This window comes from Taudactylus pleione, unplaced genomic scaffold, assembly GCF_031769625.1.
Source record: "Taudactylus pleione unplaced genomic scaffold, aTauple2 ptg000198l, whole genome shotgun sequence".
Taxonomy (NCBI): domain Eukaryota; kingdom Metazoa; phylum Chordata; class Amphibia; order Anura; family Myobatrachidae; genus Taudactylus; species Taudactylus pleione.
Window position 1 is genome coordinate 7,332,910 of NW_028284600.1, and position 22,727 is coordinate 7,355,636.

The window sequence follows — 22,727 nt, forward strand, 5'->3', positions numbered from 1 at the left end:
ACCTCCAGGGTCCAAGTGAATGTCAAGGACCATATTGTACAGTATTGTACAACGGAGAGATCATACCCTTTTGCAAGTGTGAAGAGAAACACAATTTCTGGACGGGTAACATGGTAGAGGAGTGGAACAGGAAAACCCACTGGTATATGTATTGTACCTTAGGGAATAATTGGCAGGGGAGCAAAGGACGCCACATTCTGGCTCATGTGGGCCACCCAGTAATAGACTTTTAGAGGGAGATTTAATAAAGCTTGGAGAGAGATAAAATTGGAGATAAATAGCACCAACCTATTAGCTCCCAACTGCCATATTTCAAATACAGGGGTCTGTTTACTAAGCAGTGTTAGGAGACAGAGTGAAAAGTGATAAGAAAGTGATAAGGTGCCAACCAATCAGCTCCCAACTGTCAGTTTTCAAACACAGCCTGGGAGATGACAGTTGGGAGCTGATTGGCTGGCACCTTATCACTTTCTTAACACTTTTCACTCTGTCTCCTAACACTGCTTAGTAAATAGACCCCACAGCCTGTAAAGTGACAGGAGCTGATCGGTTGGTGCTATTTATCTCTCTCCAAACTTTATTACATCTCCCCCTTAATTCTGTAAAACCCCATCCTCCTTGTTCAGGAGCGGCAATTTGACTCTGGGTGGGTTGGTTTTCTAAACATATCTCGATAACCATTATTGGAGGGAAAAGAGAGAGGGTCTGTGTTAGCAATGGTTTGAAAATAATGAACACTCTTTTGAAGGTGGAAGATACTGGTTACCAGAATGTCCTCTGTATTGTATGCTGGTTACCATAATGTCCCATATATTGGATACTGGTTACCATAATGTCCCATTATTTGGATACTGGTTACCACAATGTCCTGTGTATTGGCTACTGATCACTAGAATGTCCTCTGTATTGGATACTGATTACCATAATGTCCTGTGTATTAGATATTGTTTACCAGAATGTCCTTGGATAGTAGTTACTAGAATGTCCTGTGTATTGGATACTGGTTACCAGAATGTCCTCTGTATTGTATACTGGTTACCAGAATATACTGCGTATTAGTTACTGGCTACGAGAATGTCCTCTGTATTGGTTACAGGTTACCAGAATGGTGTCTGCATTGTATACTGGTCACCGCATGTCCTCTGCATGTTCTAATTTTTGCATAGTAGAAGGGTCTGTGTTATATTTATTCATAGTTCTAAATGTTACAGTAAAACAATACCATGTGTGTACACTATGCCTGTGACATGTGTCTGTAACTGCTTTTTACACTGTAAGTTTTACAGTCCCAATGTTGTAAGATTTTATTCTAGATTATAGCTTTGTGTTATTATTATTATTGTTTTTATATTTTAATTATAAAATGCGGGCATATTACACATTGTTAGAAAAAAGTGTGGGGGGGGGCTGGGCTGCACATCCTAATTTAAACAGAAGAGGTGCTTCCATACTGAGACCTGTAGTTCTAATGCAGAATAAAAGGAGGGGGGGGGAATGCTTTTGCACCCTCTAAGCACTAAGAATACTCATTATCAAAATATATATAATAAACTCCAACAATAAACAAGATTTTATAATAAAACCATATTACACATTGTTTACAGTGAAGGGATTATATAAACAAATGACATACAATGACACAGAAGAAAAAGATGAGTTTGCTGCCTAAGAGGTGCTGGGACACCTGATACATAAGGTAGTGGAATAACAATTGTAGCTGCTGATGGGGACGGTATGTGCGGCTACTGTATAGCAGCATTGTCTGCTGCCAATCACAAAGCGACCATTGGTGATGGCATTTCTGTGCTGCTACCAGTGGTGCATCACTGGCAGAATTAGGGGAGACAGCGGAAAGCTGAGACATGAAATAAGGGGAGATGTATCAAACCTTAGAGAGAGATAGAATGGAGAGAGATAAAGTACCAACCAATCAGCTCCTGACATCTTTCAAATGTAGCCTGTAAAATTACAGTTAGAATCAGGGGCTTATCTATAATGGGTGCAGGGTGTGCGGTACACAGGCCCTGTCCAGGGGGGGCCCGCACCGCACACCCTGCACCCATATTGCCTAATACTTACCGGGTCAAGTGTCTCAGCCATGCACAAAATGCCGGAAAGTGGCTGCCGTGGCCATTTTTCTGCCGTTTTGTGCATGCGCAGTGAGGAAAACGCCGGGAAAATGGCAGCCACGCCATTTCTCCGGGCAATCTGTGCATGCGCAGTAGACTCTGGGCACACTCTAGTGCCCAGAGTCTACTGATGCTGCGGTCGACGGTCAGACGCGTCAGTCTGCTGCCGGCCGCCGGGGAAAAGAGGAGGGGGCCCGGACGAGGAATGAACACGGGCCCCTCCTCTACGCCGCTGGTTAGAATGTGATTGGTTGGTACTTTATCTCTCTCCAAACTTTGATACAGCTGCCCCCAGTTACTGTAGTCATCTTAAAACAGCTGATGTCAAACACAAATCACCTTCCTCTGCCCTCATAATCGTCCTCTGCCCCCTTCACCTTTCTTCATCCCTAGACCCCTTCACCTTCCTCTGCCCCCAGCCCGTGTCACCTTCTACCCCCAGCCCCATCACCTTCCTCTGCCCCTTCATCCATCCCTAGCCCCCATCACCTTCCTCTGCCCCTTCATCTTCCTCCATCCCTAGCCCCCATCACCTTCCAGTGCTCCTTCATCTTCCTCTATCCCTAGCCCCAATCACCTTCTTCTGCCCCCAGCCGGTGTCACCTTCTACCCCAACCCCCATCACCTTCCTCTGTCCCTTCATCTTCCTCTGCCCCCAGCCCATGTCACCTGCTACCCCCATCATCTTCCTTTGCCCCTTCAACTTCCTCTATCCCCAGCCCCCCCATCACCTTCCTCTGTCCCCAGCCCATGACACCTTCTGTCCCAAGTCCTCATCACCTTCATCTGCCGCCACCCATGTTACCTTCTGCCCCCAGCCAATGTTACCTTCTGCCCCAGCCCCCATCACCTTCTTCTGCCCCCAGCCCATGTTACCTTCTGCCCCTGCCAACATCACCTTCTTCTGCCCCCACCCATGTTACCTTCTGCCCCAGCCCCCATCACCTTCTTCTGCCCCAGCCCCCATCACCTTCTTCTGCCCCCAGCCCATGTTACCTTCTGCCCCAGCCCACATCACCTTCTTCTGCCCCCAGCCCATGTCACCTTCTGTCCCAAGCCCCGATCACCTTCCTCTGTCGCCAGCCCATGTCACCTTCTGTCCCAAGCCCCCATCACCTTTATCTGTATATCTGAAGGGCAGTTTCCGCATCCTCCTGTATGACCCTGCATCGTAGTGAAATCTGGGCTTCTAATCTTTAAAGCATCACTCAACCCAAAATTGTATGTGTAAAAGTTCTCATACCTTAACAGTATTTCAGATTGTTCACATTGTCAATTGTTATCCAATTGTAGGTAGGCTATCCATTGTAATTAGCCTACAAAGGCTGACCGTTCTAGTAATTTCACTGGCTTGATAACAAGGAGCCTGATTCTGAATTGTACGCTAGTCCAAATGCGACAGCGATTGTTAGCATACTGTGCATGGGCTGTAACCGGCATACACGGCTGAGAGCGTCTATGAGCGATTGGGACGCATTCTCAGTTGCTTCTCTCCGGCTGAATGGGCGTTACAGGGAGCTCACGCATGAGAAGTGTCCCATGGGTGTGTGGTCAGAGCTGCCACCTCTTCTTCTGAGTTGTGCTTATGCAGAGTGGAGCCATTTTCAGTGGCATCTTTGGTACCTAGCATGGTTTAGGAATACAAGCTCCGGGAAACTTCATGTAATATCAGGGGTTCCCAAACTTTCTTGAATCACGGTGCACCAGAGTTTAAGCATTTTTTTCATGGTACCCCTAGACAGGGGCAGTGTAAGGGAGGAGGGGGCCCCCTAGACGGGGCGGTGTAAGGGAGGAGGGGCCCCCTAGACAGGGGCGGTGTAAGGGAGGAGGGGCCCCCTCTTCTCCGACAACACAGTAGGCTCTTTGCTTTGTACCAGAGCCTCCTGCACACACTCTACGTTCCTGTGGACATCTCTAGTGCGCAGGCACAAATCACTGGGAGAATGTCAGCCGCAACATCTTCATGGTGATATCAGTCTGCGGCACCGGCCGATGTGGGTTCCCGGGGAGGTAAGTATATTAATTATAAGGGTGCGGTGTGGGCTTGTGTGCAGTGCTCAGCCTGCACCCGTTACAGATACGCCAATGCCCCTAGGCCAAAAGTTTCTTATTAAGAAATTCAGATAAAAATATGAAATTAAGTAAATTGTGCTTCTATGTCATCCTTAGGGTCAGTCATACGGTGGCGCACAGGGCTGCGCTTGGCCACAGATTTTATGATTGGCAGCCACCAGCACTGGTTTTGCCTATGAAATGGACCATAAATAATTTGATTTGGTCCTGGACCACCAACCGGTGGCAACCGTGCAAGTGCCCCGTGGCACCCAGTTTTGGAGTTACTGACGTGTTTCGGAATGTTATTATAATATAATTAATGACACTGTAAAGTATTTTTGTTTTGTTTTGTTTGAAGATCCATCATCTTCGTGGTTATATATTATTTTCTCCCAATATACTATAATTACATTTCAGGAAAAATACCGGGACATGTAGGCTACGCTAACTAGGGCACATGCTACGGCAATTTACTTTCTGTCCGCTCTTTTTTGGATTAAACCTGTTTTTGTTGAGTCACTTTGAAATGTGATCACTACACTGCTCATTGCATCCATTTTATTTATTTATAAGCCCCTAATGATCAGTAACAGATCCCCGTGATCTCTGACCTGGCTGATATTAGATCGCTGCCCTCCTTTGGTTGTCTAGGCTCCTTTGATTCCCATCCCTTCCCCTAGTCCTGCACTCTAATAAATTAAGTTACCACAAACTTTACAAACTGTGTTTACAAAAAACATTACCAGGGAACGATCACATTCGTCTTGTAACCGATACTACTTATTATTTACCTGTGACACCGTCCACGGCTCTGTATACAGATTGCCTGGATAGATGCTGCAGCCAGGGATAATAGCGTCTGTTTCAGAGAATATTGAGCTTTCTCTCTCTTATTGCATAATACATTTGTATTCCCATAACCATGCTGTGAATTATGAATTTCTGTTATTGACCTACCATGTAGACAAATACACGACAGCACGATTATAGCAATACAGATGTGTCCACATACATCTGTGCTCGAAAAGACGCGCCACACATATCTCGTGAGCGCTGTGCGACTCGGTAATGTCAACCGTCTTTTCATGCGACTTTTTCCCTTCAAATGTGTCTTGTTCGCGAATAGGACACTCAAGCAGCTTCTGCTGATTAAAATGATATGCAGATATAACCGCATATCATTTTAATCAGCAGAAGCTGCTTGTGCATCCTAATCGCATAATTTTAACACATTTGAGGGAAGAATTGCATGAAAAGACGCTCAGCGCTACCAAGTCGCGCCACAGCATGGCGCGACTAGAGAGACTGTTTAACGCGCAAGGAGGCTAGTTGTATGTGGAGATATCTATAGCAGCCCATGCTAAAAACGTTACCTCTTGTTGCATGCATACACTTCTCCTTCATAGACCCTCAAGTGTATACACTCCCTCTGTTTTTCACCCTTTCACATTTACTTGTGTCATTTCACACTGACCTTAATTACCTCCTCCCTCTAGGTTGTAACCTTTCACAGACCGGGTCCTCACTACCCTACGTCTCATGTCTGTTCACCTCGTATGCAGTGAAATGTCTTAGGGCAGCATGAGAACCTCAGTATATATGATTGTGACTAATAATCCCGACTACTACTAATGCCGATAGTACTCTGACCTACCGAATACTGGGCCTGGTTCAGAGACCCACGCTAACGTACGCATCGCAGCTGCGAAAATATGTTAATGGTTGCAAAGCCGACCCGAGCATAAGGACGCCTACTGCTGCCTTCTCATATGTGTACAACGTCGCTTAAGTGCGTAAATATTGGTAACATCGATGCACATCGAGCAGCCATCTTGCCCTTGCCGCAGGTCTGACCTGCTGCAGCCTTTGGAGCTCTTCTGACACGCAAAGCTGCGTATATACAATCGCAGTGGCTAATTTATGCACGCTCATGAAACGGCGTACAAACGGACAGGCACGCCTTCGGTTTTTAGACCACCAATGTCACTACTTCCAAAAGCTGACAACCTGGATGTTTTAGTATCTTTTCCAAGGGCTTCCGTCCCTTTTGATTTGGTGACCTGGGGAGGTTCTATTTATTAAGCCTTGGGTGGAGATAAAGTGAACGGAGGGTAAGGTACCAGCCAATCAGCTCCTAACTGCCATGTCACAGGCTGTGTTTGAAAAATGACAGTTAGGAGCTGGTTGGCTGGCACCTTATCTCCGTCAACTTTATCTCCACCCAAGGCTTAGTAAATAGACCCCCTGGTGTCTGAGAGTGTTTACAAAGCTCGCTGATGTGCATTAATGTGTACTAGGCCTAATGTGTACGTATGATTATCCAGAATTCAAAGTTAGTTGTACTTCATGCATCTACTAATATAATCTAGATACACTTCCTGGTCCTGATTCTGAGTTGTATCTACGATTATTCTTCCATGCGCTAGGCTGCGCCATCCACTGTTTTGCCGTCTGCAGCCACCATCATTAGTATTGGGATCTACACTCACCCCTTGCTGGGCGCAAGACCCGTAAGAAACAGGCGTCCCATCTCCGTCCGCTTGCTCCAAATGAACACGGAACTTGGACTACACTATGACACTCCCGTGAGACAGATCTGTGCCATGCGAGCCGCGCAGTTGCCACCTAGGGGTCTATTCAATTCAGTGCGCTGGTGATAGTGCCGGGGGGGAGCTATTCAATTCTGCGCGCTGTTAGGTCGCCAAAATTATTTCTTCTTGCACCCTCCTGAGGGGTGCTATGAGAAATCCGACCAAAGTGCTGGCTAGCACTTTAGTCAGAGAATGCCGGTTCTCACGACTAAACACCCAGGTTATGTTGCGGGAACCAGCATTCTAGGACCTAACTTGCAACTGTCGGACTAAACAGGGCGCTGAATTGAATAGCTCTGGGAGCTCCCTCCTGGCTCTATCAACAGCGCACTGAATTGAATCTGCTCCCTAGAAATTCCCATTTCACGCAAAGCGAGATCCATTAACAATCTCCGCCTGTGTGCACACACACACACATACACACACACACACATACGCCTTTGTTTGTGTTATAAAGTCACTTGGGTAAAAAATGGCCTGTTCCATTCATCGGTTTTGATCCATTTTGGGGGGGTTAACCCAGCCAGCCTGAGATCTGTGAATGGGTTAATGCCATCCTAATCCCAGCATGGCAGCTAAATAACACACATCTGCTCCCTCTTCATGTGTTCAGGATGAAACAGTCCTGTGCTCTGTAACCTGTAAAACAGGGCTCTGCCACCAGCACAGCACAGCAATATGCTGCAGTGCCTGCAGTGACAGAATATTTCATTAGGCAGAGGAACTTTCTGTAGGGAAGCAATTATTCCGCCATGCTTCTGTGCTGTGTATTTGTCCTCTGTATATAGATTTAAGGATTACTGTGTGATCCTGTAAGGATTAAGGTCAGCATGAGTTAGTGTGATGGGCAGGAATAAGCTGCTGGCTCGGGCAGTGACGAGCCGGATCAGGAAATTCATTACACTAAGGATGCATTATAAGAAAGTAAATGGATTTAATAGTTTGGAGGAATGGCTACCATTGTTTCACCATCTTTTTCTTTTTCGTGTGAAGGGGTCCCGACTAGACGTTACCAATCATTTTCACATTATAGGGACTCTTGCATTTGTTGCCTAGTGTAGGGACCGCCACGTGTTGCTCAGTGTAGGGACTGCCGCATGTATTGCTCAGTTTAGAGATTCGCATATGTGTTTACCAGAGTAGGGACTTGCATATGGGTTGCCCAGTGTAGGGACTGTAACACATGTTGCTTGGCGTAGGGACTGCCGCGTGTTGGCCAGTTTAGGGACCACCGCACCTGTTGCTCAGTTTAGGCCAGGGACTGCCGCACATGTCACTGTGACGACAATACGTCTTGTTCTTTTTGGCCACTGCGATAATGTATGTAGTGTTGAGGCCAGCACAGATGGTAAGTGGTACAGAGATGGCCCATGTATCCTGCTTGGCATTCAGTACCAACATTCTGTTTTATTGAATAAACTTTGTAGATGTACACTAATATATGTGTAGGAGTGATCATTTGACCTGCTGGCTGTCGGACTTTATTTGACAGTAATATATTATACTACTTCTAAAGATTGTATGTAGATTGTGGGATTACTGCAGTCTCAAAAAGTATTCCAGTGCCACAGATTGTACACGTCCTGTCAGTGTTGATCAGAGTCTCCACACAGCCCCCCGAACCTTACAGTGAAAGCCCCTCTCTGCATGAAGAGACATTGTATAGCATTGTGTGGTGATTAAATCCCGTCCCCAGATAGATTACTCTTTTATCTGGAGACATTTAGAAGGAGCTGAGGCGTTTTAGTTTTCCTCACGTCCCCATTCCTGTCACCAGTGAACATGAGACATGAGAGGTGCAGCAGTAAGGGGTGGGGTTGATAACAGCAGTCTGATACTGGGTCCATGCTGTCTCACACAGGATTATAGCTTTACAGGTTTTCTAATCTGCATACAGTTCTCCATACGAATAAAATGTCCCCACCACACTGTTTAGTTCAGGCAAAGCTACGAGGATTAGATGCGGGCACCCAGCCTGTGCCTGAAGCCTGCAGAAGCCACTATCAACGGGGTGTTGTACTGTGTCGTCTTCTATTACCTGGGATGAATAATTCAGCCGATACTTTGTAACTCAAGCCGCCTGTTTCTGTTTGTGCCTTCGGAGAGCTCAGGTGCAGCTACATCTGTTTATTGTGTGTGGGTTTTTTTTTTTTTTTTTTCATTTATATACGTGTAACAGAAGATTTTAACTGAGACATTCCCCTGCCTCCTCCTCTAGCACTGTGTCTAAGCTGAAAGGTTTTTTTTTTTTTTTTCCAATGCCGGTTCCAAGCAAGCATACGAACATCAGCCGTTCTCGTAGCTGGGATGCTGCAGGTTGGTATGGAGGCAGCTGGGAGGGAGACGTCTCATCAGGATATCAGAGAGCAGCCGGCATAAACAATTCTCTGACCTACAACGGAGAGGAAGCTTTTTACAAGCTGCCAAGCAGCAGATCCCGCGATATTATCGTGCCAGGCAGCTCGGAGATAAAGGCGGACCTCTGCTCCTACCCAGACGCATATATCCGAGGTCAGCAAGGTCACTTAGTGCGTCAGGATCGCAGGCCAGCGTGGAAGAACTCCGTTCCAGACTTCAGCTATCCCTACGAGAGGCAGATGGCAATGTCTGGGCGTGGATCTGTGCAAACTCACGATTATTATAATGAGCCTTCTCTGACAGGCAGATCCCTGGAGAATCCTCGTTATTATAGAGACCCAGTGCTAAGTCGATCAGGACACACTTATGGGCCCCCCACAAACCGAACCGCCTGGGAACAGACTCCTGCTCGTTCCTTTCACCCTCAAGAAGTAGGTCGTATGTACAGAGACCCTACAGGTAGAGTCATCACTGAGGGGCAACGTTCAAGGAGTCGGGATTCTTCCCCTGCTAGATACACAGTAGAAGCACCCAACCCCAGGTATGGATCCGAGGCTTCCACATTTCCCAACAGACAACTATATAATGAGATGATGGAAAGATCCATTGATCCTTCAACAGGGAGGCAGACCGCTCCTACCTGCCTGGTGGTGGAGCCCGGTGAATCTGCTGCTATGGACGGCACTCTGGGGACTTCGTCTATTTCAGGAACTCGCGGCTACGGTGCAGCAAGAGAGAACATGAACACTCAGATGGCTTATGATACGTACGATAGCTCTTTAGCCCCATCCCATGCCCAGATCCCTATGTCGCTCTCAGGAGCTGATCTGAAGAGGGCCGATATGGAGTTCCTCTCTGCCCTGCGGCATGAAGGCCTCTCCGAAAGTACTCTCGGCGCACTGATGCAGCAAGGGTTCGACACGCCCAGCTCACTGGCTGTCATGGAAGAGCACGACATTAAATCGGTGGCTGCTAATCTTGGTCAAGCGAGATTGCTTTCAGGTCTTATCAAGAGCTACAGGACAGATCTGCAGATGCTGAGACAAGACCAGCAGAAAAACAACTCCCTGAGATCCCGTGTTCGCTCCAATAGCTTCAGCCACCGCGGGGATCTCATGCGCGGTGATTTCAATGCACAACCCCTTAGCAATTCTGTGATGGATGGCGCTCCCAACCAACAACACTCCTTGTCGCTGCAGCCCGTCTCCCCCCGAATAGCTGAACTCAATCGCCGTCCTTCTAGCGCCCCGTCCCAGCATTTGTTGGAGACAGCCAACTACCCAACTTGTGGAATGAATGCCCCTAACCCACAATTCGTGCAAACTACCGGCTATTCTATTCCTGTTCAGCCTCGGCCTGCATCCGTCTACCATGCTCAGTCTGGTATTCCCATGACTGTTGTACACACTAACATCCAAACCGGGCCAAAGACGGCTTACCCCACTAGTTACACCGTGCCCATGGAGCTGATGAAGAGGGAGCGCCTTCCACCCACCTCTCCTGTACACAGCCCTCACTGCAGCCCTCAGCTCCTGCGCAAACATGGGAGTCATCTGGAGACCTCCATGAACTTGCCACTATCTACCATACCCAATCAGCACTCCCTCCACTCTCCTTATCAGAAAGTAACCAGGAGGACTGGACCACCCATCATTGTCTCCACCATGGCATCACCAGAGCCAAGTAACTATGATCTGTCTAGTTTCAGCAGGGCAGGGAGGCTTTATTGGTTTTCCTTGTAGCACAAAGTTTGACTTGACAAAGTTCTTGCAGTAGCGTAATGGAAATAGCAGTAAGAGATAGATAGAATAACCTTTCTTTGCAATAGTATTATATTCTTCCTGCCATAGTTTATATCCATAGTTTGTTGATTACTCCAGAGGTTCCCAAACGCGGTCCTCCAGCCACCCCAGCAGGTCAGGTTTTAGAGATATCCATGGTTGAGCACAGGTGGTTAAATCAAGTTGACTGAGGCACTAATTAAGTCACCTGCGGCCAAGCATGGAAATCCTTAAAACCTGGACTGTTAAAGTGCCTTGAGGACCGCGATTGGGAACCTCTGGATTATTAATTTACATCTTTGTTGCATGTTCTTTATAAAACAAAAGCAAATATCAGGCAATCTGTGGTTCTCGACTAAGTCCTACGCCCCCCCCCCCCCCCCCCGCCCCAACAGCATTTGACTGGCAGAGCATGCTGGCGCCTGTAGTTCAGCATCTCATGACCCATGGATTAACCAAGCCTGTCATTGTATTATACAGTTTATATTATAAGTATTAAAGAAAAAAAAAAAATCCCCTATAGTTAAATTTGATTTAAATACTAGACCATAATAACATTGGGACTGGATAAACCTAATACAGTAGCTAAGAATCACTGGTAAGGACCTTTTGAAAGCAAAGCTACAAACATTAATAATTGGGGATAGGATACGAGTCTGGCTTGGCCGCGTGTTGCTTAGATCTGGTTTCACTAGTCGATCCAGGTGTTTTTATCTAAGTGGGCAACAGGTGATCGAATATACCAAAGTGAAAATAATTAACCCTTGCCCTGCCAGTAGGCAGTAGCATTGGTGAGACACATGATGCAGTCATTGAAGGGGTTAAGTCATGTAAGCTGAGAGATCATTAGATGTGAAGAGGCTTTTTTTCCTGGATGAGCGGAGTACCTAAAAAGATCCCTATGTATAGTCCTACAGATAGCCTAATCTATAGCCCAGCGCAGATAGTGTTCTGGGATGGTGTTTAGGATTGGACCAGGGTTGAGTAACATATGTCTCTGCATCTGTTGTGGAATTACAAGTCCCAGCAAGCCTGGGCCTCCTGATTTACCTGCAGGACTAAGGGGGGGGGGGGCTCAGACATACAGTAGCTCCTGATCACAGACGAGCATCAGATATATTTCATTTGTGAGAGTTCTGGATGTGAGAATAATACTTTTTGTAGGCAGTGAGGGGGTTAAGTTTTGCTGCAGTTGTTTAATGAGATTCATGTTGTGTTACTGCGCATTCACTGCCATATAGAACTCATGTGAAGAAGCTGTTTTATTACACACGTGAGGTCTGAGCACAGGAGCAGAGAGAATAGCCAGCCCAAGTGATCGCTCTATCCTTTCTGTTACATCAGCCAGAAGAGGGCATATATACACACTTAAATGGTAACCAAGACCCACTGCCCTGGCTCACCCCCCAAGTATTGGAACCCATCCAGGAGAAGTCTAAAAGGGGAGCAGCCAGCCACATCTCCTCTTAATGGGCCTCGCTGCCCAGCAGGTAGGGGGCCGGGGGGGGCTGCGCAATACGTGCCAGACATTGGGAGCCTGTCGGAAGCTGAGCTTTGTTAGTGGAGTCCTGGGGACTGGTTCTGAAATCAGCGTTTTCTAATTCCTTTCTAGGCGACATAATCATGGCTGCAGTGTAACTGGTCACATTGCATGTAGGCTTCTGGTACATCTACTGAAGATCAAGGGTTACTGGAGATGAAAGGGATCTATTTACCTGCCTCTTTACCCTGCAGCCCTTTCATTCCCCGAGGGTGGCATTATAAGGAGAGCGTATGACATGAGACGTGTATACTTGCTGCCGTAACTTTGGTCCTTTTTATTTAATTTTATGTAACGTGTCGCCCAGCAACCAGAGGGTGTGATTAAACTCCCAGGATGCGCATCTCCACGGTAACCTCCAAATTGATCTGCCAGGGCCTGCGGGCTCCGGAGGGTTGAGGCTGGCACAGCGACACTGCTGCAGTATGTTTACAGAGGCAGGGAATTAGCTGTGTAAACTGTGGGCGTATGGTTATTATTATCTTTAGAGCAAGGGAATAATGTACTTGTAAGGCTCTGTGACACAGGGGGGTGCTAATGAGATAATTACCCACATCAGCCATACAGTAACATGCTTCTTTCTATTGTTGTTCTGTTTGAGCACCGGATGTTTGTTAAGAGATTACAAATGTCCTAATAATGTTGGTTATCTGCTGATACGTTTGGTTATTGCAGCAGTTAAATATTTGCCAGTTCCGTCTATAGTGCATATATCAGAGGGGTGTGATATGCTATGTCAGCTGTTATCATGTCAACATGTATAAGGTCAACAGGAGAATGTCAACATGTCGGCATGCTTAGTATGTCGACAGTGACCATGTTAATATTCATCATCTCTACGCGGATGACGTGTCAACATGATAGAATGTCTACAGAACGTCCGTGGTGGCCCAGCGATCACTTACCTGGTCCCAGCTGGAAGGCCGTCTCTGTCGTCTTTTTCTGGGTCCTCCTAGTACATAACCCACTCGCCCCACAGTCTAACCCTAACCAATTTCAGCCTAACCCTAACCTCCCCCTAGTGCCTAACTCTTCCGTCCCACAGCCTAACCCTAACCTCCCCCTAGTGCCTAACCCTTCTGTCCCACAGCCTAACCCTAACCTCCCCCTAGTGCCTAACCCTTCTGTCCCACAGCCTACCCCTAACCTCCCCCTAGTGCCTAACCCTTCCATCCCACAGCCTACCCCTAACCTCCCCCTAGTGCCTAACCCTTCTGTCCCACAGCCTACCCCTAACCTCCCCCTAGGGCCTAACCCTTCCGTCCCACAGCCTACCCCTAACCTCCCCCTAGTGCCTAACCCTTCCGTTCCACAGCCTAACCCTAACCTCCCCCTAGTGCCTAACCCTTCCGTCCCACAGCCTACCCCTAACCTCCCCCTAGTGCCTAACCCTTCTGTCCCACAGCCTACCCCTAACCTCCCCCTAGTGCCTAACCCTTCTGTCCCACAGCCTACCCCTAACTTCCCCCTAGTGCCTAACCCTAACCTTCCCCTCTACACCTAAACCTAAGTGTCAGCATTCTGAGTCTGTCTACATTTCAGATGTTGACATTGTGGACATGTTTACATTCTAGTGCTGACATTGTGACCGGATACCATATCAGAGCATATCCTCCAGGGGCCTGATTCAGAGACAGATGCAAAGGCGATTACGCATGCAATCGAGCGATTGTTTGCCATCGTGCATGTGTATAAGCAGCACTGCTTGTGCTCAGCAATCACTCTGCGATAATGGACGCACATAGGAATCCATCACAGAGAAACGCAGGCGTGTCTCTCTGTTTAAACGCCGTTACATGGGCGTGCATAAATTAGCCAGTGCGAGTGCATATGGAGCTCTGCGTGTCTGAAAACCTCACCAAAATAACTGTCCACGTGGTGAATCAGCCATACTGGTAGAGCACAAGTAGTGTATATACATACTGACGTCTGTCTCGTGACTCGGTGAGAGCATCCCTTATGTATTCCTGTCATTGAAGGTCATACTTTTCAGTTATGTCCCTTTCATGGGGAAGCAAGATAGGGTGTGGGTGCACCTAGTTCATTTCAACATGCTGCAGGGGAGTGATAGAGAGCATGGTGGACATTGACGGATATGTGCGCATGGGCGCAAATGACGAGTGTTCATACAGCACATACACGTGTACATTTACACATTTTTGCCTAACTCTGTCCTGTACGGAACTTGGTCGGATCTGTCTTTCTGTAAAATTGGGATTTTCGGGGAGGTAACCTTGTGAGCGCAGGGATCCACCTTGTGGGAGTGTCATGGGTGTGTTATCTACAGCTCCGTGCAATCATGAGTCAGCGTACGGGGCTGGGTTTTTTGTACCTAGAATGGGGCTGGTGCAGATACTAATAATGACGATTCCGGCAGCTGGCGTAATAACGGTGGCGCCATGGATTTCGGCTTGCAGGCGCATTAGTTGAACGGAATCTCGCATTAACCTAAGGTTGTAAATCAGGATTCCGCAGCTGCAGCCTCTTTGCGCATGACTCGGAATCAGCCCCACAGAGTATTCAATGCTGTAATGCACAGCACTTCATATATGCTCACCGGATGCCCTTATCACACCCAATGCCCTTGTTATATTGGGCAGGCATGGGCTGTAAGCCTCTATGCAATGGTGGAATGGTGCTTTGCAGGGCTCTATAGCTGTATTTATGACGCAATTGTAGCTTATTCTGCATGGTGTACCCATCCCCCCCAGTGATCACATGATCCCCATGGCCCCTGCAGAAGAGAGCGATATTGGCGCTGATTCAGAGATTGATTCAGAAGCGTGCGCAGCAGCGTCTATTGGCCGTCACCCCTCCGCAACTTTATGCAAATGCTGCTATGAGACGCCCACTTTCCTGGTCTGTACACGCAGCAGTACCGATTGGTTAAGACCCCACCATCGGCCACACCACGGAGTCCTATGTCTGGGACGCAGCCGCTGTCACTGACGCTCCCATAACGCTGACTGAACAGACCATGTTTGCGTAGACTACTAACCACCTCCCAGTCATTGCCCAGGAACGACCATCACTTTTCCACAACATGTCTGATACATTATGTGCACACACGCAGTGTAACGCATGCGCCGTTCCAGTATTTAGGGATTTTCGCGCATGCGCAGTTACAAAAACTGTCCCCGCTACATGAACATCAGCGATGCCTGCAGCTCTGAGTCACGTCCTCTGTGTTTGGGAAGACCCAGATTGGCGCTCACAGTAATAAACACATATATAGGGCCGTTTTCAATTGCAGACGAAAAGCCGTTCTCGGCGAAAAGTTTTCGCCAATGACATAATTTCGCCTATTGGAAACTTTCCGCCGTATTCAATTGCAATTGCTTTTTGCCGGTGGGAAAAGTCTGTATCATGTAAACAGCAGAAAAGATTCACCTCTGAAATGAGGCGGAAAAAAGTGCAGGTTTGGGGTGCAAAGTTGCGGGAACACCTCTGCAGCCTTGGGACAGTCCCCCAAAGGTAAACTGCGGCAAAAATCTTGAAAAAAATACTTAGATCACCCCAAAAAAAGTACTTTCATTTTGAGGGCTAAAAAGCAAAGTTGGGGGACAAACTTAAAAACTAGCAAAATAGACTCAGGTATGCCCCAGGTGTTTTTTTTTTTATTGCAGGTGATTGCTGAAGGTGCGTTTTTTAAGACCTCACTTTAGCGATTTTTAACCATACTTGCACCCATTTTCATGTACCCCAAATTTGCTGGGACTACTAATGTTCGCAAAAAAACCCCCTGCTAAATGCTATTCTTCACCACTTGTGCAAAGACGCTAATTAGCAGCTCTTATGAGCATTTAAGCACCACAAATACCTTCAGCAGGGCTAATCAGGGAGAAATCCATAGTGATCCCCCATGCCAGTGCATCTTTTGGGGGGTGTCAGGATGATTTCCCCAACTCTGACAGCACTTTTCGCCTGTTTGAGTTTCGCCGGGACGTGTTTTCACATCTTTTGGAATTGAATAGGGCAAAAAGCAGCCGTGCGCATGGAAAGTGCTTTCTCCAAAAACATGCAATGTAGGTGGAAAGTCCGGCAGGCAATTGAATACGGGCCATAGATTGGTCATCTCAAGCATAAATGATTCCCAGGCTGACAGCATGTATCTGGACACACATAATCATACATGTGACACATCTAGCTTCTATCTGTGCTACACTCTCACTATATAAGACGATCGTTTCGAACATTTGCAGTAATCTGTGGTATACTACGAGGGCAAAGGAAACTTGTACCGGTGGCAGAACTAAAGTATGTGCAGGGTCTGTGTCTGCTACGCTGTCAGGGCATACGCAGAGGAGGGCATACGCAGAGCAGCGTGTGGGCGCCTAGGAGGCTACAGCGGCTTCATGAATACCCAAATTTACTATGACACCCTGCCATGTACTGTTCTGCCCCTGCTCTGTACTGATTCAGTATACATTCAGGGGCGTCTGAACGATTTTATGTTGGGGGGCAATATTTAATTTTGGCGGCGGATGAAGGAGGGTCTCCATTGATAAATGAATGCTGTATGCCTAATCAGATTTGCTCCTTACTCCTAGGGGTACATTTACTAAAGTGAGAGTTTTTAGAAGTGGAGATGTTGCCCCTGCTTGGTTGCTATGGGCAACATCTCCACTTGTAAAAACTCTCACTTTAGTAAATATACCCCCTAGAGCCAGTGACTTGTGGGGCATAATTACATAGAAATGGGACAGCAAATTATATTATAGGTAAACGGAGATATTCGTAGAAGGATAAGAGAGTAGAACTCGACATGCCCTTACATATAATGGCTATAACTAGCTAAGCTGCTGCTGTGTGTCTATCATTCCCCAGGTATGCGGCCACAGACTCTCAATGGTCCAATGCACCCTCGCCCGTTGGTTGCTTTATTGGATGGAAGGGACTGCACGGTGGAGATGCCAATCCTGAAAGACCTGGCTACTGTGGCGTTCTGTGATGCCCAGTCTACGCAGGAGATCCATGAAAAGGTATGACCTAGAAATGATGTGTGTAGCAGGAGCTATCGTGTATTATCTGTCCTCATTACTAACTCCCATAGAGAGAGAGAGAGAGAGAGAGAGAGAGAGAGAGAGTGCCAGTCAGTGCATCCTATGGGGTTGTGTGGACGTCTGTTACATCCTGTTATGTTATTATTATATGGATTCTGCACTTTGTGGCCCCCCCTGCTCTGTAACACAGGGTGCCGGATCAGGCTGTGGACAAACAGCAGGTGCGCTAATAAAAAGGTGCTAACCAGCATCATTAACGGCAGCTGAGAGTAAGGGCCGTATATTTACTAAAGTGAGAGTTTTTAGAAGTGGATATGTTGCCCATAGCAACCAATCAGATTCTACTCTACATTTAACTAGCACCTTCTAGAAGATAATAGCTAGAATCTGATTGGTTGCTATGGACAACATCACATCTATAAAGTCTCACTTTAGTAAATTTACCCCTAACACAGAATCCTGCTAATTTCCCCCCCAAAAAAGCAAACGAAAATTGTGCTGCGTGTCTGCGCTAGTAATATCAACTATGTAACAATGAGAAATAAAATGTAGAATGTAAATTATCCCAAGAGCTGTTAAAATAAATATAAGTAACTTTTATTGAATCAAAATTCTATATAAAACCATTGACTGCAGTCATAAACAAATTGCCAATACTATAGGTCAAAGAGTAAATGGGAATAATTCACTACTGCAATAATACCTTATTCAAGTATATACTTAGTAATTAAATTAGTTATTTACAATATATTAAAGACCAATAAAATATTGGCATTTAGGAAAAAATTGTGAAATATGATCAGTTCCTATCAACCAGCATATTCATTGCCGCATAAGGAAATGTAGGAAGACTATTACCGGAAATGTACGAGGGTGGTTCAGTAAGTAAGGTAACAAGACCTCTCACGTGTGTAATGTTCCCTATTTCATTCTAATTTCCCACCATCCCAGAGCAGGTAGGCGCAGTCCTACTGTCCCAACATCAGTTATAAGATGGCAGGGCTGGCGGAATCATGGTCACACATTGAGGTGCGCAGTGTGATCAGACTTCTGCGTCTAAAGGGCACATCAGCAGCTGAAATTCATCACCAACTTGGCGAGGTGTACGGTGATAAAGTCATATCACGGAAACGGGTTTGGTGCACTGCCTTTGATAACAGCAGGACAAACGTACAAGATGAGCAGCGATCTGGCCAGCCAAGCACGTCCACCATAGTTGAGAATTTGTGCCGCATTGAAGGTCTGATTGAGGAGGACAGATGTATGATTTCCATCTCTTTGGACCATTGAAGCAGCACCTGGGTGGAAGGCAATTTGCAGCGGACGGTGAAGTTCAGCAAGCCGTCATGTCCTGGCTTCAGACGCTTGACACTGATTTCTTCTATGCTGGGATAGATGCCTTGGTGTACCATTGGAACAAATGCTTAGACAAGCATGGGGACTATGTGGAAAAGTAATATGTACCAAGGCCATACTATTGATAATAAGTATATGTACAAGTTGAATTAATTTATGCAATGAGCGGTTTTGTTACCTCATTTATTGAACCACCCTCATACAGAATACCTGCCATTTGAGTTACCACCGGGAGTCCTGAAAAAATTATAATAGAGAGGTCCCATGGCCGTTGGTGCACTTTATGAAACTCCCTCTTGATATATCACTTAAATAAACAGACAATGGGCGGGATGCATGACGCATCGCATTAGGGATACGATGAATCTCACCGGGCTTCGATTGCATGCCGGCATTGGTAATGTCTGTATGCATGACGAGCATCGCAAAGGACCGCTCTGTTGGTAAGAGCGTCCCTTTGTGATGGAGTGACTTCCGGGCCTATGACTCAGAAGCCCCTCTGGCGTCCCTCTGTGCATGCGCAGAAGGACAGACTCACAGCGGGGGGTAGCTGGGTGGGATCCAATTGGATCCCTCTTTCAGCACTCTCCCGAGAGAAGTCCATAGGCTTCTATAGGTAACTCCATCAGGAAGATGGCGTTACCCACCACAACCAAGCCCTGGAGTGCATCGCATTGGTGTATATGAGAAATGCGATCAAACACGCATTTCTCAGGTTGCTGCATCCTGCCTACTGTGCTGCTTTGATATAATCGGTATGGACCCGGTGTAGGTTTTCGATCGCAGTGCCTAATTGCCCACTTGTGTCAGCACAGCGCTTAATTAAGCAGATGGAGAATATCTGTAACTCTTATGGAAGGAACTAGTAAGGTCCCATAAGTTAGAGTTCAAGGTCAGCGTTCTGTAGCTCACAGACACACAGCCCTCTTAGAGGTTTCCATGAGCATGGGTTGAGACTCCCAATATTAATAATACGCTCCCATAGGTGAGCCTGAATGGTCCAGATATAATTACTGGGCAGATCTTCGGTAGACTTTGATCAGTATGGTCCAAATGCAGCAATGCAGACAGCAGTCAGCTGATGTCACATGATGCGTTTCCCCCCCTTGCCAGGGATTTTAGCGAATGGAAATGCTATGCTGGATCAGGTGGTTGCAGCACGCTCTTTATTAGAGCTCTGTTGAAGAGTTTTGCACAGATTAAATCCTTTAGCACTATGATCCCCTCTATTTGCATTATGGGGGCACGTTTATTTGTTACTCTGACACCATATTGTGCCATTTGGAGTCCAGAACCACAAGATGTTGCTCTGTGATACCGTATGTGCGTCATTTGCTGGACAAGAGACTGTTGGGTGGACAGTTGCCCTACAGTGTACGGAGGGGCAGGACATACACAACCCTGTTGTAATATTGAGAAGGCACTACTGTTTTCTTAGTTGTGTAATCAGTATATTTACGTTGTAGGTTCTGAATGAGGCGGTGGGCGCCATGATGTATCACACCATAACGCTAACACGTGAAGACTTGGAGAAGTTTAAGTCTCTGCGGGTTATAGTGCGGATAGGCAGCGGATATGACAACATTGACATCAAGGCTGCGGGAGACATGGGTATGTAATACTGTGTGACCATATGGCTGTATGATTTATGTGTCATTGTGAATGACTGTGTCCGGTGTACAAGGTACGTACATGCCCCATCTCTGTTAATTTGCCATTGCGGCAGATACAAACACCAGGACTATATAGAAGATGGACCAGAATGTCCCACAACATTAGGTGCATGCGTGTCCGTTATATGGGGTTCTCTCGCACTAGGGGCCTGTATTCTGAGTTGTACGCTATTGCATTAGTAAATGTGCGGAAATATGCTAAAGCCGCTAACAGACTCCCTGCCTGATATAGTGTGCGACGGACTGTGCAAGTGTTGCTACACCCAGCTGGGGGTTTAGAACACACCACCATCAGTGCAACATCGGATGCACATCAACTCCTTGAGTAAATCCTGGGCTGCGTAGATTCTGGGTCAACTTTCTCTCTAAAAATGGCCTCTGAGACTGTGGTCAGTGATTGGAAACGTAGCTGCGAGTGCAGAAACCCCCCTGGAAAATGCCCACAGGCTGGCCACCTCTCCGACTCCAGGAACGCCTATGGATCGCACTGGTCTGCTCTGGACCTTGTGATCATGGAGACATTGTGAATGCCATCTCAAACATTAGTTCACGCATGCGCAGGGGGGCGACTTTCCACAGCATTATGCGCAGTAGCAAAAAAAACACTCAACTGCGTGAACATCGGCATAACTTACAACTCTGAATCAAAGTTGGCACTGAATCAAAGTTGGCACTGAAGTGTCAAAAGTCATGGGATACAGTAGATGTCTAGTATTTTGAAGAACCACTTTAGCCCAGCATAGTGCAGTAACGTGACGTGGCATCGATTCCACAAGTGGATAGACCTCTGGAGAGGTGTTGACCCATGCCATTTGGATAGTGTTCCACAGCTCCGTGCAACTTGTAGGTGCAGGATTTTGGGTGCGAATGGATCTCTCCACCACGTCCTATAAATGCTCAATTGGGTTCATATCAAGGCGAATGTGGTGGCCACACACTTGGCCGGAACTGTCCAGAATGCTCCTCGAAAAAATTCTGTACAACTGTGGATGGATGACACGGTGCGTTATCCTGCTGGAATATTCCATTATTGTGGGGGTAGATGAAGTTCATGAAGGGCTGCAAATGGTTATCAAGCAATGCAACATCACTTATGCCTTGAAGGTATGTCCTACTTGATTATCTGGACTCAGTCTATGTGTAATAACATAGGAGGTGGTGCTACTAATAACCACACTTTAGTGAAATAGAGCTGGAGAAGCTTGTCCTTTCTCTTACAGCATTGCACTGTTCTTAAAAAAGCCAAAGACTATCCCGGCTTTTACATCTAGGGAGACACAACGGCAGCGGCAATGTGCACCATGAAGACATTACTTGCCTGATACTGAGTTTGACGGATCACTGGGCCTGATTCAGACCCGCTCGCAAGTAGGTCGATGGCCAGGCGTGCGCGAGCCCTGCAGCAAGCGAGAAATCACTCTCTGCGGGACTCACTACAAGACGGGGCGGCTGTTGATGTTGATCGACAGCTCGCCCCGTTTTGTAGGCAGGGAGGGGGGGTGGCTGGCCAAACGGAGGCGTTCCCGAAGGAACGCCTGCCATTTGGGGGCGGCCCTACTGACATCACGAGTGATGTCAGTAGTGAGCTTCCTGTTCTATTAGAGCAGGAAGCTCACTGGGGCTTGCGGGAACGAGACCCTACCACAAGGGTCTCGTTGCAAGCCCGATGATCGCGACCATCACCTGGCCGCTCGCAAAAGCTGTGGGTGGTCACCCACAGCTTAGCGAGCGGCCAGGAGGCCGGCTCCATAAAATAATAAAGCCCTGATTCAGAGCGAACGCTCTGAATCAAGGCCACTGTGCGATGATGCAAATGCGCAGTAGCGAATTTACACAGTTTTTCAGTTCTCCGTCCTGTTGTCAGTCAGATGGAACTTTGCTGGATCTGTCTCTCCATGAAATGAGAGTTTTGGGGAAGGACAGTGCAATCACATGGACTGTTCTGGCTTATGGGAGAGTAGCTGGAGTTCCGTGCGAATCTGACTTGTGCGTATGGAGAAAGGAAGCCTGTTCCTGACTGATCTCTTGTACCCAGCATTATTATTATCCTTTATTTATATGGTACCACAATGGGTGCGCAGGAGCTTACAGAGGACCTAATTCAGAGATGGACGGTATTGCACAAACGCACACAGGTGGCTGTGCATTACCGTCCATCTACAATGCTAAATCTGCAGGACTCATCTGAAGATGAGAAACGTCTCCTGTCAGCATCTGCGATCTAAGCGCTGCGACCGATGT

General features: G+C 47.1%; 1 protein-coding gene across 1 annotated transcript in view; it reads left to right on the forward strand.

Moving 5' to 3' along the window:
• Positions 1-9,033: 9,033 nt before the first annotated feature.
• The window catches only part of CTBP2 (C-terminal binding protein 2), a 34,229-nt gene continuing 20,535 nt past the window's right edge, over positions 9,034-22,727 (forward strand). Inside the window, exons 1-3 of the mRNA XM_088476882.1 lie at positions 9,034-10,816; positions 17,282-17,436; positions 20,280-20,424. Coding sequence (XP_088333008.1) covers positions 9,034-10,816; positions 17,282-17,436; positions 20,280-20,424 — 2,083 coding nt within the window. The remainder of the gene's footprint in view (positions 10,817-17,281; positions 17,437-20,279; positions 20,425-22,727) is intronic.